Source organism: Leopardus geoffroyi, chromosome A1, assembly GCF_018350155.1.
Source record: "Leopardus geoffroyi isolate Oge1 chromosome A1, O.geoffroyi_Oge1_pat1.0, whole genome shotgun sequence".
NCBI classification, from domain to species: Eukaryota; Metazoa; Chordata; class Mammalia; order Carnivora; family Felidae; genus Leopardus; species Leopardus geoffroyi.
Genome location: NC_059326.1, coordinates 28,985,352 through 29,004,101, shown reverse-complemented (window position 1 = coordinate 29,004,101; position 18,750 = coordinate 28,985,352). Strand labels below are relative to the sequence as shown.

The 18,750-nt window shown below is 42.0% G+C and overlaps 1 protein-coding gene across 1 annotated transcript in view; it reads right to left on the bottom strand.

Annotated features, from left to right (window-relative positions):
• Nucleotides 1-18,750, bottom strand: part of VWA8 (von Willebrand factor A domain containing 8) — a 366,738-nt gene that overhangs the window by 34,123 nt on the left and 313,865 nt on the right. Inside the window, exons 38-40 of the mRNA XM_045477746.1 lie at nucleotides 14,009-14,117; nucleotides 10,790-10,946; nucleotides 3,693-3,801 (exon numbers count right to left, since the gene is read on the bottom strand). Of these exons, the coding sequence (XP_045333702.1) occupies nucleotides 3,693-3,801; nucleotides 10,790-10,946; nucleotides 14,009-14,117 (375 nt within the window). The remainder of the gene's footprint in view (nucleotides 1-3,692; nucleotides 3,802-10,789; nucleotides 10,947-14,008; nucleotides 14,118-18,750) is intronic.

Sequence of the window (18,750 nt, the reverse complement as noted above, 5' to 3'; positions counted from 1 at the left end):
TCTAATAAGAAGATTCTTGCTATCGATTCATAAAAGGTCCAATAAAACCAGGACTCTATGATATTCCATGATCCAGTCAAGAAGCAGAGAGGTCACTGGTGATGGCTATCTCAACTGAGAAGAAGGACACATGTTGCATAGGCACACTCACTGAAGCAGACATTAGCAGGAGTGGCAACAACATTCCTTTTCCTCAAATCTCAGCACAGCCACCCGGGATCAATGCGTGGGCTTGAAAATGTACTTTGAAAAGTCATTTCAAATGATGATTTGCTAGTTCCTGGCCAGACTTTCTGCTGTTCACCAAGGAAACACCCATAGTTACTGGGATTACACAGCAACCTCAACACAGCTGGGAGCTATTAGTCACTCGGAGCCACACAGGACTGGCAGAAGATGGCGAAAAGGGGACCAAACAAAGCCATCTTGTTTTGGTAACAATCTGAAGATCCATATTCCGCAGGAGGCCCTGTCTGTCTTTGGCCGGTAGCTGCGTTTTCAGCTAGCACATCTCTCTAAACTGAGGACTAGAAGGCTCACCTGAGAATAACACTCCTGTGGGTTTCAAAAATACCTACATGCAATAAGGGGAGCACTTGACAATGCTACGTCGGCATCAGGATAATGATGCAAAGTGCGTTGTGAGCATAGGTGAGAATGATACTTCTCACAGAATTGTAGAGTTGGCAGCAGATAACAGAGGCCTCACAGGTAACAGGGACCCAAGCTCTGGGCCCAGATACCTGGTTCACTAGCCACATGACCCAGGACAAGTTACATCATCTTTCTAGTCTTCCGTTTGCTCAAAATATCTACAGGATATTGCAGGAACAAAATATCTACATTTCAGAAGAAATGTAGAACATAGTCCTTACTGCTTATCATAAGGATTAAATAGCATAATGAATGTAAAGCATTTAACTGGCTTGCAGTTCATGCTGATGAATATTAGCAAATACAACGGAAGTAAAGATGAAACAAATTCTTCTGTAGAGAACGCTATGTGCCAGGCATTGTTTTAAATGGTTTACATGTCTCATCTGAATTAATCTGCATAACTGCCCTATTATCTGTCATTCCATTTTACAGAACCCAGGCTGTCTGGCTCCAGGGCTGACACTATTAGTCACTAAGTGATGACAATGATGATGATGATGGTGGTGGTGGTGGTGGTGGTGGTGATGATGGTGATGGAAGAGATCTTGATAATGATGTTGATAATGTAAGGCAACTAGTAGAGTCTCTGGCACATTGTAATTGCTCAGTAAATGTTTGCTGTTATTAAAATGCTTGTATTATTTGTGAAGATTTTTAGGGATGGTAGTTCTACAACCATTTTAGGTACTCATCCAAGGATTACATCACTTTTATTCCCTTTCTTATATCTTAAAACTCTTTCTTGCTATTATTTAAGCCTATTTTCTCTTTTTCAGATTTCCAAGGAAGAAGAGAAGAAAAACATCCCTGAAATAATTACTCTATTTGAGGATATCTAGAAAGTTATGGATCCCCTTATGGTTTTTTTAATAGGTGCCAATTTCTTGTTTTCCATCCATTTCATCTTATTTGTTGCTTTTCTTTGAGCCCTTCACAGTTTTCTTTCACCTCTCTCTTGAGGGTGGAAAGCAAAACTGGGCAGTTTCTGATGCTGGTCTCATTGCTGTGGACTTTAGCAGAAGGGTCATTCCTTAACGATAACCCTAATTCTAACCCAGGTATAAGTGGATTCCTACTTGAAGAAGTCACAGTAGTGGGTCTGCCTTTTCGTCCTTTGGCTGATCTGGTGAACATAGTATCATTTATCTCAAAGAGCTGATGTGAGGATTGAATGTGGTGATGTCTGTAAAAGTAACTATAGCCTGGTGTCCAATGAATACCAGTCAAGACATGAACTAATACCAGATGAGGATTCTCCTTCCTTCAATTAAAAATATATTCGCGGGGTGCTTGGGTGGCTCAGTCGGTTAAGCGTTTGACTTCAGCTCGGGTCATGATCTCACAGTTTGTGGGTTCAAGCCCCACGTCAGGCTCTGTGCTGACAGCTCAGAGCCTGGAGCCTATTTCAGATTCTGTGTCTCCCTCCATCTCTGCCCCTCCCCTACTCGCACTCTGTCTGTCTCTCTCAAAAATAAACATTAAAAAAAATTTTTTTTAAATAAATAAAATAAAAATGTATTCTTGTATTTCTCTCCAGTACTATCAGTAATCTAATAGCCTATTTGTACACAGGGTAAAACCCAGTGTTGTCTGCATGTTCTCATGGAAGCCAGGGCCAGATCATGATCTGGTCTTTGTGATTTTGATAGCCTTCTCCTTTGCCACTGTCCCCCACCACGTACATGTGCTTCAGAGTCAAACTGAACAACCTGCACTTGTACATCATGTGTCCTATGTCTGGAATGCCCTGATTCCTCAACCATCTGGAAAATCCTTAGCCTCTTTCAAGTGTGAACTCAAGCATTACATTCTCCATAAAGCCCTTCTACGTTCATTCCATAGAATCATGCACATATTTCCCTACGAATGTAAGAAATCATTTGCCTATTTGTCTTCTTTGAAATCCTTGAGGGCAGGGGCTGCATTTTATTTTTCTTTTTTAAAAAATTTTTTGTTTGCATTTATTTATTTTTGAGAAACAGAGTGAGACAAAGCGTGAGCGGAGGAGGGGCAGAAAGAGAGGGAGACACAGAATCTGAAGCAGGCTCCAGGCTCTGAGCAAGCGGTCAGCACAGAGCCTGATGCAGGGCTCGAACCCACAAACTGTGAGATCATGACCTGAGCCGAAGTTGGACGCTCAACCGACTGAGTCACCCAGGAGCCCCTGCACTTTATTTTTCTATCCCTAATGTCTGGTGTGCATCAAGAACTTAGGAAATGAATGACTGACTAAACCACTCATTCTTCAGTTTTAATATAAACACTATCTCTTGTTGCCCTCATCTCGTATGAACCACTCATTTCGGCTTATTCACCTTTTGCCTTGCCATGGAGATCAGAGCCCACCTAGAAGTTGCCTTCGATGCCCAGGGTGATGAGCACTGGTAAAAGTGAGTGCCTTTACTGGAAAAAATCCAACCATTCAATGTTACTTTGTTCACACAATTTGCATATGGATTTATTTTTTTAAAGCAAATTCTCCAAATAACAAGTCTTTGCTTAGGAAACAGTGAAGCATCTTAATTAGTATTTTAAGGGGCAAGAGCAAATATTAACTTATTCTGAGGAAACCACAGTCTAAAACTGAAAAAACAGGCAGGCAATGCAGGGGCAGGGGGAGCATCGGAGGAGATGCCAGGAGACATAGAGAGTGCACAGTCTGGATGATCAGAAGTGCTCCTCTGTCTATAGTCAACAACAGTGAAATGATTTGTAGGAAAAGAATTCTATCTGTGGATTTCTAGTAGAGGTGGGACGCTCATAGATCTTATATATAGGGGAATCAGGGAGTCTGGGGTCTTCTAGGATTGCTGGTCAAATTATTGCTTCTTGGACAGGATAGGAGAGGTCAAATATTTTCCTTGGAGAACTGACCTAAGAAGGCCAGGGAGTGATCTGCAGTTTTACACAAACATTTTGGCATTGATTACTTTTTTTCTGACTGGTTGATTAGGGTTTAGGTAACTTTTCTCCAGTAGTTTTGGGATGGGCCCAGCTTTGGGCCCAGATTATTTTCTTAGCCCATTGGAGATTACCTGTAAATTATCCAGGATGATTCGGAGGGAGCGCACCTGCCGTCGAACAGCACCTGAGAACCTTTCATAGGTTGTGGCATCATATTCACTCATTTGGATCTCCTTTAGCCTGTAATCAGAGGGCGTGAAAAAGACAGTAGCTGAAATCATGTGTATGTGGTCCCTTATGTCCATTCGTCTTCTGCTAGAACTATAGCAAGGTCCTTGGTATCTGACGTTGCCTTGAAGGAGAAAACTCCAGAAGCAACGTTTCCAGTTAGGAGAGTCTAAGGAAGAAAATGTCTAGTGGTAGGCTGGTAAAAAGTTAACAAGTAGGTTTCCAGAACAAACCAAACCAAACCAACAAAAACCTCTGATTTATAGTATTTGCTGATTTCTGTGGTGTAGATACTCCCACCATGATCAACTCCAAAATACTAACAGTAAGATCACCAAGCACTGACTTGGAAAGGAATGTGCGCAACTGGCTCTCATAAGCCAGTGAGTCAGCTCTATAGCAAACCACTGCCATATCCCAAAGACGTGTCACGATGTTGGCAGCTGGTCAGTTCATGTGGCAGGTTCCTAGAAGAGCTCCGTGGGTTGCTTTTAGAGACCAAGGACATATATTTGGTTGACCAAGATAACAGTTCAGGCCCAAAGAATGTAACTTAATGTGTTGCTATGTAGAATACAAGAGTTTTCGGCAATTGCTGTGTACTTTTAATAGGATAATTATGTTTTCATATCATTGTGGCTTTGAGGTTCTAACCTGCCAGCACGGTGCTCCTTTTTATTGTTCTTCATCATCAGCTTCCACTGTAGCCCCAGCAGCACGTTCACAAATCCCTGAACACACTGTACACCCAGAGCTTGGGCTTCTCCCCCACTGGGAACTTCCTTTCTCTGCCTCTTTGTCTCTATTCCCACTTACTCTTCAAGACTCAACTCAATAAGGACTGCCTCTAGGAAGCCTGCACTGATCCCAGGTCTGTCTTCTGTAGTCTCAGAGCATTTTGGGCTTCCCTCTATCAGAGCATTTACTACTCATGCTATATGTGTCTGCCACCTGTCTCCCCAACTAGGCTCCCTTAGGAGAAGGGTTGAGTCTTTCTCATTTTTATATGTGCAGTGCCTAGCATGGTACCTAGCACATAATAGGTGCTCAAAATGAAATCAAATGAATGACTGAAATAAAAATAAGACTCAGGATTATTTAAAATGCAGCATCTTAAACTAATCATAAGGAGAAAGTTCCTTCACGGAATGAGGCTCTCTTGGACTTTACAGTGTTGCATTCATAATATGCTAATTTGATCACGTTTCTAGAAATTTCTATAAATGAAAGGGTGCTGATACTAGGACAGGCACTAATGAATGCATGTCTACAAAGCCTAGCAATGGCACAGTCTTCTAAACTGCTCTGCATGTGTGCATGGGAGTGTATACGTGTGTGCAGTGCTGGCAGGTGTGGATCCTGTGTGCACAGCTGAAACTCTTATCTAAAATCTAGATTTGTCATCTCAGGCTGGAACAGAAACCCCAGATGCCAGATGAGAATGAACGATGTCTCTTCCTCCATGTCAGGCCAAGCACCGGGAAGAATCCAGCCATCATGGGGCAGAGTGTTGGAGGCTTACTAGAATCACATAACATTAGGGCTACCCTGCCAAGTGCAGATCTGCAGTTCCTGCCCAACCACCTGGAGGGGTCAGCTAACACTAACTCAGGTTTCAAGATCCCGCTTGAAGGCCCACATCCAATGAGGTCTTGCTTGATCCCTCTGGTAAAACGGATCATTCCTATTCATAAATCTTCTACAGCTATCTACTATGAAACCTCTGCACATTACTGCTTTTACTACATAGATCTATTTCCCTCTATCATAGTGTCTCTCAAACTTTATTTTCCACAGGAGGAAATATGCTTTATGTTGAGATCCAATGCACACAAGTATGTATGCACGTGTGTATGTGTATAACTAAACCAAAAATACAATGAAAAATACATTTATTACATGTGGTTTACTACATGGATATTTTCTCCTCTATTCCTCTGAGAGAAGAAATAGTCTTATTTTTTCTTTGAATCTCCAGTACCTAGCACAATGCCTGGCACATGGTAGCACTCAATAAATGCCATCTGACAGCAATTTGAAAGCACTGACTATCAAAAGGTAAATAATAACTGAATGGTGTTCCCCAAGGTGACATGCCAAGGGGCCTTCTAAATTTAATTTACTCTCTGTTCTGAAGAACAGCTAGGAATACGTGTATAGGACTTGACCTCCTAACAATACCTCTTATGTTTGCTTTTTGGCAATCTCTTAAACCTCTCTATAAATTTTCATTAGATTAAGTTACGTCTCAAGTCTCAAGGCTGACAGAAGCTGGGCACCATGAATACTGTGGGACATGCAACTTCCCCTCTTTCATACATAGGAAGCTAATATGCTCTGTCCCATAGAAGGGAGATTAATACTTTTCAAAGAAGGGAGGTTAGGACAAAAAAATGTAGATAGCTTGCCCTTAGCAGGGAGAAACACACACACACACACACACACACACACACACACACACACACACACACGGAAAGGAGTCAGGCAGTTGGTAAGTCACCTTGGGCGGACTGGTCTTTGTAGTGAGATCAGAATCCGCTCCAGTGATAGGGCTACTTCTGGCACGGTCACATTGCACCCCAAAACACATCACATGCTGTTTTAATTATGAAGAAGTCTGGAAATCATATTCCAGGTTGTTTCAGCTTTCAGAAAGATCACCTACAAGGTGCTCAAAGCTGATAAATTCTGAAAGATGAAGACCGAAGCAGGGAAGGGGAAAGAAAATAGGAAATCTTAGCCTCTGGACCAGATAAGCTTCCTGGTGTTAATACTCTCAAGCCCACAAAACTATCTGGAAATATGTCTTTTTGCTGCTTTAACCGATCAAAACTGCAGGGCACAGCTGCTTCACATCCTAGTAATCTATGTGGACTAACTGCATTTTGTTGGCACGGTATATTTTTAAAGGGTATATTTATTGTTACGTAACAGTCTGGGAATTTTAGTTCTCATTTTACTTTTCTTATAGGTCAGCCTTAAATACTATAATTTTGGATCAGTTATGAGGAAAACAAACATAAGTTGAGATCTATGGTGTGAGGCTGATGAGTTTTACAAATGGTTGTAGGTACATTCCACAGCCGGCACCCACCTTAAATACTCTTTTAGGCACGTGAAATACCTCACCATCCATTTCATTCAGGTTTTATTGCTTTAATGTTTCTGTCCTGCCTTCTGCATGTCTTATGCTTGTCTTCCTGAATGAATCTTTTTTTTTTTTTAAAGAAAAAAGTTCTTAAATTCCAGTTAATTTACAGCATAATATTAGTTTCAGTGTACAATGTCAATCAATTCTTGATGCATAGGAACAGGTATTGAACTGGAATCCAGATACAAATGAATGCTAACTAGAGGCTATGTTGATGATGTCAAGAGCCTATCAGGAGTATTAGGCTCTTCAAGGTAATATGGGGGACCTCTAGGCCGATGGATGGGTCTGGCTTTCAGTCTGGTTTTAGCCAGTTTCTTCTTTTTTTTTAAGTTTTAATTTTAATTCCAATTAGTTAACATACAGTGTTATATTAGCTATAGCTGTACAATACAGTGATTCCACACTTCCACACATCACCCTGTGCTCATCACAAGTGCACTCCTTAATCCCCATCACCTATTTAACCCATTGCCCCACTCCATCTAGTTTTAGCCAGTTTCTGAATTAAGTATCAGCCCGTCTTTGAATAAAGCATTATTTGTGCATATTATTTATTCCACAAGTGTACGAGTGTTTGCCATGCACTAGGTTTGGGGTATAGGTACTGGGGATATATTACAGAACACAATACTCTGCCATCAAGGAACTTTAAGCCAGTGGAGGGGAAATCAACTTTTCATATAAATAATAATATAAAGGGAAAGAGGAATAAGAACTATGGAGAAAAGGTCCAGGGTATATAAAAGCATAAATGGAGGGACCTGACCTCATTCCAAATACGCATAGCATTGCAAAATAGCTTTAAAACAGACTATTTGATGATAGTAAAGAATTATTACTTTTTCTTTCTTTTCTTTTCTTTTTTTTTTTGAGAGAGTGCATGCATGTGAGCAGAGGAGGGGCAGAGGGAGAGGGAGAGGAAGAGAGAGAGAGAGAGAGAGAGAGAGAGAGACACTCTTAAGCAGGCTCTATGCCCCACAAGGAGCCCAATGTGGGGCTTGATCTCATGACCTTGGGATTATGACCTTAGCCGAAATCAAGAGTCAATTGCTCAACTGACTGAGCCACACAGGCGCCCCAAGAATTATTACTTTTTAAAGACACGATAATTGTATTGTGTGTTTTTATTTTTATTTTTTAAAAATCCTTATCTTTCAGAGATACACTCTGAAATATTTACAATGAAAAGATAGGACATCTTGGATTAGCTTCAAAACAAACCAAGGGTGAAGACTAGGAGTGGAGCCAGATTTTTCTTCTTGAAGTTGGGAGAACAGGTACTTAGGGTTCTTAAAGTTTTCTCTCCACTTTTGTTTATGTTTGAGAAGTTTCATACTAAAAAGCGAAAGAAAATCTTTAGCAGGACTAACCTGGATCCTCACCAAATAGGAGTATTTACTCCATGAAAGCAGAAAGCACCCTCTTTGCTGTGTTTGCTATGCCCTGTCTTTCTCAGGATCTCCATGTGTTTTTATTTCTTCCTCTCCTTTCTCATACTCTTGTCCACCTCTTGTCTTTCAACCACCTTATGGATTTCTCTTTTTCATGGACTAGATTCTTCTCTGCAGTAATGAGTAGACGTGTATGGTTTTCTCACTCTCTTCCCCATTTCATCTCTTTTCTCTCTTGTAGCTACTACATTTAGTTGCCTTATTATCACAGATGCTTCCTTCCCCTCCCTGTCAGCAGTGGTTAACAGAACCAGGTTCCTTCTCCCTATTACAGAGATCAGAGAAGGGGTTGTATACTTGTGCCCAAGCACTACTGAAAGGTCTTTCTGCCTCCTCCCATGAACTATGTGTGTGTCAGAGTAATCTATTTGTCCACTTAGGCAAAACTTGAGACGGGATAATTACTTTTGAGGCTCTGAGGATAGCAACAATAGGAACTTATTAGTCGATGCATACCTAATGTGGTTTTGGTTCCTAATGTGGTTTTGGTTCTTTTCCTAATGGATATTTTATTGTTTGTATGAAATGTAGAGCAGTATTTGAATCCCAGCAAGATTTTTCATATAGCATTCCTACCACTTTTTTTTTTTTTGAGAAGTTTAAACTGCTCTCATTTCCTTTTTTTTTTTTTTTTTTTTTTTAAAGTTCATTCATTTTGAGAGAGACAGGGAGAATATAAGTCAGGGAGGGGCAGAGAGGAAGAATCCCAAGCAGGCTCCTCTCTGCTACCAGCACAGAGCCTGATTTGGGGCTCAATCCCATGAACCGTAGGATCGTGACCAGAACTGAGATCAAGAGTGGAATACTTAATGGACCGAGCCACCCACGCGCCCCTAACTGCTCTCACATCTAACATAGTTATTTGTCCCCCATAACTTTTTTGAGAGGAAGAGAGAAGAAAGTCCCCCATCCCAGAAGAGCAAAGTCAGGCCCGGTGAGGATAAATAACCTGCTCCAGGCCTCCAGAGATGGCAGCAGAACAGCTGTGAGGAACACTTTGCCTTGTTTGACCTCCTGGGTATATGAGGGTCCTACTGCTGGCAGGGTTTCCTGAGGGCGCGGCCGGAGGGGCCTGCGTTTCTGTCCCTATTGTTCTGTCCTGTTTACTTGCAGGATGTGTAAGCACAGCATGTAACGTAGTACCAGATGTTCTACGTGGGAGGAATTTCATTACTCACATACACTTGAGGGTGCTTTCTTCCGACTGTACCCGGCCCTTTCACTGAGCACAACAATCAGCCTCCCGAACCACTACCAATTCTCTCAAACATGAAGGAGATATTGCGGGTCCTTTGGTATTTTTTGCTTTTAGACATGTGGATCCCTAGTGAAAGCATCATGTGGATTCTTATTTTTTAGATGGTTCCAATCAAAGTGGCCCAGAATGGTTCCGGATCGTGTAAAAGCCACAGGCTCGTTGGCTTGGATGTCAAGACCTCTGCCCTTTGAGAGGGACTCCACATTCAACCTTATTCCCCTCCAGCTGGTACCCCGTTATCCTGGATAGATAAGCTGGCTCTCTCTGCCATAGACACTATGTTCATCCTACTCTGGTGTTATCCCTTCCTGGAAGAGCCAAATCCTGGCTGAGCTCAGGCCCCACCTCACCGACATCAACTCTTCTCTGTACTGGCAGGGGGCACAGCTCTGTACCATGTGACTGCAGCCTTAACTTCCGGAGTGTATGTGGGCATGAGTGTGCAAGTTTGAGTGTGTGTGTGTGTGTGTGTGTGTGTGTTTACTAGTCCTATCCCCATATCTACAAGATTCCCGAGGGCAGGAAGGCACTATCAACTATCACGTAGAGTTTTCTAAATTCCCTATGGGGCCTAGGAACAGATGTGGATAGAGTGATTTGAACTTTAATTTTTCTTCAGAGCATCTTTTTTTTAATTTAAAAAAAATTTTTTTTAATGTTTATTTATTATTGAGAGACAGAGAGAAACAGAGCATAAGCATGGGAGGGACAGAGAGAGGAGGAAACACTGAATCTGAAGCAGGCTCCAGGCTCTGAGCTGTCAGCAGAGAGCCTGACACGGGGCTCAAACTCATGAACTGAGAGATCATGACCTGAGCTGAAGTTGGACGCTTAACCGACTGAGCCACCCAGGCGCCCCTTTTCAGAGCAGTATCTTTGGTTTGACTTTCCAATGTGCTCAATTCCTTTTCCTACACAATCGTATGTAATGAATACATTTAACATATTCACATCAAGCAAAAAGAACAAGGGAGTATGTTCACTTGGCCTCTGCTGGGAGGCGGGAGGTGCGGGTGTCCGTTTGTGGTCCCCGTTGCTGCATGAGGTGGAAAATCACGGGACGCGGGATCTACTCGGGGATCGCCGCCACACCACACCCCAGTAGCCGCCCTGCTCTCACTGCGGCGGCCCACTCACCGCTGCTGAAAGGCCTTCTGGCCCATCTCTCTGGCGGCTCTCTTCACCTCCTCGGGAACCGCGTCTTTCTCGGCCTCAGACACCTGGTACACCGCATGGCCCGCATCCAGCCGATAAGGACCTCCTTTGCCGCCCAGGCCTGCAGTGTCTCTTCCCCCTGGAAGGAAACCATGAAAGTCCAGGTGACAAGACTGATGCAGACCACAAGAGAAAAGTCAGATCGTACCTTTAAAGCAGTCCTGTGAAGCATATGAATGGCACCCACTTAGTGATTAAATGTTCAAATGAGTTGCCTCCTGGAAACAAAGGGTTTCCCCCTGTTTAGGGTGCCTTTTGTCTTCTCTGTCCAGCCAAAGTTTACCCATATTTCAAGACATCTCGTCCGATGACTACCTCACAGGGATCACTCCTGGCCACTATTTGTTACCCTTTAATATTTATTTTTTCTTTTCTCACCAACTGTTATGATGGGTGGGATTATATCTTACATAATTTTAAATCTTTGCACCTACAAGAGTGGCTTGGGCACCATAGATAACTTGGTATGTATTTGTCAACTAAATGAGCGCCACTCCTTGTCCCTCGCACGTTACCTTACTTTTCCTTAAAAGAAGAGAAAGACAGCCAGGATATAGATCCAGTCAGCTTTAGACACTGTCAGCGGCAGGACAGCTTTCCAATATAAACCCAAGTCTGCATGCTTGTAAGTGTGTGTTATGTAATATTACAGAAACTGTTTGTGTTGTAAATATAAATTAAATGCCTAGAGGACCAGGTAGATAATACTATAAAAACTGGTGATGACTTTGGCTAGTTAGAGCAAACCTGCCTTGTCTAAATACATTCAAATTCAAGTTATTTAAAATATCGTGTTGGTCCTCAAAATACAGGTATTGGCTAGATTCGGCCTCTGGGCTACCTCTGTTTTATAATGGTGAAAATACTAGTAGTCAGTTTCTTTTGTTCACTCACACATAACTTGGGCACTTAGAAGAGAATTCAATATTGGGAGGGGCAATGCAGTATCACATCGTGTCGTATCGTATACCCGTATTATATAATACAACACTGTACAGTTAAGCGGACAGGCTGAATTTGAATCCTGGCTCCAATGCACTAGTCGTGTGTCCTTGAAGGAAGTCCCTTAACTTCTCTGTGTCTCAGTCTCTTCATCTGTAAAATGGAGATACTAATACTACTTAACTTCTTGGGACTTTCATGAAGCTAAAATGCTTAGAACAGTATCTGGTGGAAAATATAGAAGTGGTTGCTCTTACTATTATTAATTAGACAACCTCTCATCACATAGAATGAGGTCATTTCTAAGTTTCACAAGGTGGAAATTTTGAAAGCTTTTAGGCTTTTGTTAAATTATGTTACATTGACCTTTTCCCCCTCGGAGCCTTAACTGGTATAATAAATGAAAAGTAAGAACTCAGCATGTACTGCTTCCCTTACCAAAGTCCAGGTAGGTCATTTCCTTTTGGAAACACCATGACAAAAGCCTATTAATTACAGTATGTTTACCCTTTGATTTGAGCATATCTGACTTCATTTTTATTTGGAAACTGATGGTGGAAAATTTCTTCTTAGATGGTGTGATTGCTGGTTCTCACTCAGGGACAGCCTGTAGGTAGAGGGGACCAGTAACTGGACAATGACGATGAGCTACAGAGGTAGAAAAGCTATTTCTGTGACCTGACTCCCTTCCTACAGGTTCTCCTTAGGCATGGGTGGATCATGATTAGAGCTTAACACCTCCTAGGTGCTGAGATGACAACCATTCAGAGGCTGGTGTGAGCAGTCAGCATGAGTCACAGGGGCCTTCAGTGAAGTCCCATGGGGGTGGAGAGGGCAAAAGCGGGGAGCTCTTCATGACCTCTACTTCTGAGAGCCTTTAACTTGTATGACTTAAATGAAAACACTGGTCAGAGGTTCTAGACTTCAAGGCATCATCTTGAAGCTAGTCTCAGGCAACTTAAATCAGCTCCTAAGGTATGGGGAGAACAAGAAAGGGAGGGGCTCAGGTGATAAAAGAGGGATCAGGTGATTTGGGTCAGAACTCTGTTCAATGTAGAGAATTCTGAGGGAGAATGACAGACAAAGAAGTTGAAGCAAAAAAGATTCGGCAGATAGAAAAATACAGGCTGGGGGACGCAAAAGCAGGGTCTTCAGTCTGGACAGAGGTGAGCTAGTAGATTGAAGGTGATTAACAAGCGAGACCCTCGGCTCCAGAGTAGTCCACTGCTGGGAAATGTACGTCAGGCCAGCTCATTTCACAACGCATTCCACATGGATTAAATCGTGCTGCCTTGACACTGATTTCGAGATCAAAGGACATTTCTAAAAATACCCTTTCTTTAAAGCTGATGCTTGATGAATAAACAGAACAGGCAAGAAGTCTACGGGCCTATTTGATAGCACATTGTCTCAGCACAGAAACCCATTTCCTCCCGAGGCTGTCAAGGCCAAGAGGCACACACCACCCTTCGGGAAGGAGAAGCATGGAGCTCGTGCCAACACGAGACAGAGATAAGATCAGACGGTGCACACACAGTCTGGCCCTATTCCTGCGGCCCAGCAGATGTGTGTGTCCGGCTGCCGCAGAGGAAAGAGGAAGGCAGCAGTCATGGGAACAATGCTCTCATCAGGCAGCCAAGAGGAAGGAACGGACCACGGCCATCAGTTCAAACTGCAGCTGACTCTCTTATCTCAAAATCCTGCATCCTCAACACACTCACTTCTGAGATGTGGAAGGCGAGGACCACTTCTTTTCCAAGTCAGCTGGGCAAGAAAGAATTTGCTATAGATTGCTGGCATGATCCCAAGGGCATGGAATTTAGAAGGGGTTAACATTTTTAATGAATACATTCTTCAGACCAGGGCTTGTGCGCAGCACTTTACAATCGTGATTTCATTCAATCCTCACCACAACCTGGTAAGGCAGGTAGTATTTTCCAATTTACTGATGAAGCCATCCTGGGAGGGTCAGAATGGTCTCCAGTCACAAGGTGGCAGCATTTGTGGGGCTCCAAAGGCTAGAGCTTTGTCACGTGTTGATGTCACACTGGGACTCAGGGCAAAAGCATAGTCCCGCTGACTAACGGGGGAGGCAGAGAAAGGAAGAGGTCCCTGCGCCTTCTCAGGGGTGGTGTGCATTCTACCTGGGCTTGTGAAGTTTTGGGAAGCTCGACCCAGGAGGATGCGGGTGCTACCAACCTGTTCCGCCAGCCCAAGTATTCCCGCCCACGTGGGGCATGTTGTCTGGGTCCTCCTTCCCATGTTTGGGGGAACTCACGTCTTCACCACTATCTCTGTTGATTGTTATCTACAAACGAAGAATTGAGACATTATCACTATCTCATGAGCAACCCCAGAGACTGCAGGACAGAAAGAAGAATAACCTCAGGCAACAGGACACAATAGATGCTGTTTAGAGTTTGGCAAACAACTTCATCAGATTTCACATCCATTTAGTTGGCAAGGAGACATTTGATTTAAAAAAAAAATTCTTTGAAAAAGCAAAAAAAGAAAAGAAACTGGGCTGAGTTATAGCTTCAGAATTCTCTTGGGGCAGCACGTGCCTCGAGCAACCACACCAGGAACAACAAACACCTTCGAGAAGCAGGGAAAGTGGATCTCACCAGAGACTGACACTCTCTGGACGGTTTAAAAGGATCACTGCCCAGCTGTTCCAGCTGAGTCTCAGCAGATACACGTTTACCTATTTAATTTTCAAAGACATTCGATCCTTTTGAGAAATACTTTGTATAACACATGTGGAAAACAAAAATAGCAAATGTATCTGTGTGTGCTGCAGTGGTATATTAAAGTTATACACACAGAAACTAAAAACTGCTTACTTATTTTCTGGACCCTCTCTAATTTATTATGGTACTTTGTAGCTTTCCTAATTCACCTTTATTTTAATACAGGGTTTACTATTCCTGCAATGGTAAACAGAATAAGCTGCACTTTAGCCCTCTTCTGTGCTAGCCTGTGACTCACTGGTCCCTAATTTCACTCAGCACAGATTCAGCAAAAGGGCTGATAATCACCCAAGAATTCCAGTCGTACTAAGTTCATTCAGTGGATACCGTTCCACAATAAAAAGAACTCAAAGCAGTCACACTTCATGAATCCTATGAGCCTGCTGTTAACTGTAATGGTTTTCAGGGCAGACCAAATCAAATATGCATTTATTTGTTCAAAAAGTCTTCTGGACGATGTTCTGGCAGGACATCGTACGAAGTAGAAAGCCATGGAGGATTGGTCACTGCTCTCTAATTGCTGAGGGTAGAGCAGGGTGGGGCTTGCACCTGGACCAGAAGCATGATGCCAGATCAGTCTTTAGAGCTGACCCATTCCTTGTTAGTGCCTGGACTTTCATTCTAGATGTTGGATTAATGAAGGTAGGTGGGTAATATAGAGTCTTTGCAAGTAAAATGGCTATTAAGAATGAATTCAACATAACTTCCCTTGTCTATGTCCAGACTAGTTAATTTCAAATGTTACACCATCGTAAAGAGATTTCTGCCAATAGCTTTGGCAGCATTAACAGGGTTTTGGCCACAATTTTAGCATACTTTAAGAAAATTCAGCAGCCGGGACAAGACAATTGATATGAGTTCCACACACACAATCATGCTCTAAAAATGGGGGAAAGTAAATATTTTCTCCTTTTTAAAATTAAACTATGCAGAAAAGCTAGAAACATTCAGAGAACAAATAAACATTTAAAAAACTTTCCCAGAACTTGTCATCACTTTCTAACTTGTCCAGAGGTAATATAAGAGATAAACAGTAGATTAAAATACATATGAACTATAAGAATTCTAGGCCAGCGCTAATCAATAAAATTTTCTATGTTGATAGAAATGTTTACAGCTGTAGTATCTAATATGATAGCTATTAGCCCAATGTGGCTACTGAGTACTTGAGGAAATTAAGTTTACATTTTATTTAGTTAACTAAAATTTAAATTTAAATAGCCACATGTGGCTAGTGGCTTTTTCACTGGACAGCACAGCACAAGGACAAGCTTGCCTCAGCCCAGCAGATACTGTTTGGAGCACTTTGGAGCATTCTGTAGACGTTCTCCATGAGAAATGAGGAAAACAAGGAACATTTAAAAACTGGGATAGTGTTTTATGCTGTTTTGAATTTAAGAAATCTATATAAAAGCTATAACTAGCTGAGCCTGGGTGGCTCAGTTGGTTAAGTGTCCGACTTCAGCTCAGGTCACGATCTCACAGTCTGTGAGTTCGAGCCCCACATCAGGCTCTGTGCTGACAGCTCAGAGCCTGGAGCCTGCTTCAGATTCTGTGTCTCCTTCTCTCTCTGCCCCTCCCCCCGCTTGCACTCTGTCTCTCTCTCAAAATAAAGACATTAAAAAATATTTTTAAACCTATAACTATAGTCTAACAGGTTTTTTTAAAAACAAATACAATGGAACTTACATATTATTATTACTATAATAATAATATAAGCTTTTTAAAAGATGCTTTGATTACAACAATATTATCACTGCTCAAAACAAATTATGGACTGCTTCTGGAAGGATCTACAGAGTCCATGACAGATTCTTCTTTAATATCTTTAATGGTGGAAAATATGTATTAAAACTAGGTTTGATTTTTAATAAACAGTAAAAGGATACTTGGAGTTGATTTCTGGTATAAACTATTTTCTAACTTGCTATGTACCCTTTGGCAAGTCAATTGACTTCTCTGGCCCTCAACTTTCTCATCGGAACTAAGGGAGTTGAACTCAATGATTTCTGCCATTTTGCCTAGTGTTGAGATGCTCTGATTTCAGTGATTCCAAACCTTGTAAATAAGGTGATCAATCTGTGGCTTTAGTCAAAACAAGGTACACTTACACAATGATGAGACTAGTTTGCTTATAAGAGTTGTGAGTCTTCTTTAGGCCAATTCTAAAAGATGAAGTTCCAAAAATGGTCTCAGCAATGATAGCATTATTGGAAAAATTGTTCTGAATATCATTCTTCACTTTAGGGGTGTGTGTGTGTGTGTGTGTGTGTGTGTGTGTGTGTGTGTGCGCGTGAAGTGGGCATGTGTATTCAGGTATGTTGTTTAAAAATTAAAAAAATTCAGGGGCGCCTGGGTGGTTCAGTCAGTTAAGCATCCAACTTCAGCTCAGGTCATGACCTCACAGTTTGTGAGTTCGAGCCCTGCATCGGGCTCTGTGCTGACAGCTCAGAGCCTGGAGCCTGCTTCGAATTCTGTGTCTCCTTCTCTCCCTGCCCCTCCCCCACTTGTGCTCTGTTTATCAAAAATAAATGAATGTAAAAAAAATTCAATAAAAAAACTTCAGAAGAGAAAAAGAAAGCAAATTCCTATGTGTCTAGTAACTTTAACAAAAATTAGTTATCTTCTTTAGATATTTCCTACAATCCAGATATTCTAGTGTAAGAGAACAGTCTTTAATTTTTTTATTGTTTTCTTTTATTTGAGAGAGAGCGTGCAAGTGGGGAAGGAAGCAGAGGGGGAGAGAATCTTAAGCAGGTTCCATGCTCAGCATGGAGCCTGATGTGGGGTTCGATCCCACAACCTGGGATCATGACCTGAGCCAAAAGCAAGAGTCTGATGCTCAACCAACTGAGCCTTGAGAATAGTCTTTTAAGAACAAATACTAAAAATGATGGCACAAGATAAAAGGAAAAGCCCTGCAAATTGTCCCTCTGTGACCTCCGAAATCATGCTCTTGGAGTTGCAAAGACACTCAAAATGGGCCATCACGGAGGCAGAAAATTGGCTATGAAATTCCCGGGGAGAAAGGAACTGGTATGTTCTTTGCCGCCTGTGTCTTTCCAGGCCATCTGCTGGGAAAGGGAGATGGCCTTGCGTACATTGCTAACAAGACAGCCATATACCAATCCCAAGTGGGAGTCTAGAGATGCTTCAAAATCGACAAATTCTTAACAATAATTATCAGCCCAAATGTGATTTATTCCAGAGAAATACATACCACAAAATTCCAGGACACTTACTTAAAAAAAAAAAAAGGCATTTTGGGAAGTTTATCTAATTTTGTGTCACTTTATGAATGCTATTAGACTCACAGGAATATATTTCTCTAGCACATCTGCCAAGAAGTTTTCAAAGGCATTTTAGGGCATCTCTTACATGAATTGACAATGATTCATAAAAAGTACAAGGCAGGAAGTCTAGGTCAGTCCAACCCAGGACAGAAACTGAAACAGATACTTGGGAAGGCCTATCATTTGAGGAAGCTTGTCTCCTGGGGACAGACATGTGCCATGGAGCCACTGGTCATTCTGAAAGTTGATAAACTACTGAATACTTTGAAGTTTGTGTTGAGGATTTGGAATGCATTTCCTATGAGGGATGGTTTCACCTAGAAAGAGCTCAAGTAAATCATTCCAATTACTGAAATAGACATTACTATATTCATTAAATGGATCAAAATTTTCCCCAAACCACAAATATCATGGCCCCTTACAGCTTTTGATGCAAACTGATGCATGTGCCAAGACCTCTGATGTGTTTCTCACGGCTGACACAATCTACTTCCGTTTAGGGAAGTGTGCTGTAATCCTAAAAGCTGTAATCCTACGAGTCCTCTTACATATGAATTAGATTGGAAAAAAAACATGAATCTTGTAACATATAACTCATAAAAATGTTCCAGAGTAAAGCAAACCAAAGTCAGAGCAGGGAAGGGACATGACTCACTAAAACCTTGTAATTCTGGGCAAGGCTCATATATTTTAGGCTCCTCCTCAAGTTCAGGATTTTTAAAAACCATCAGTAAAATGATATAAATAGTCAGATTATAATGCTGGAAGAAGAGTTAGCCCTTGGAGGTATGACTGGCCACCGTAGCTGATTCTCATTTTCCAGCGGGAGACTAGGTGGGGCACAGCAGATATTTCTAGCTGCCTGCCCAACACCCATCCACTCCCTCTTTCTTCTTTT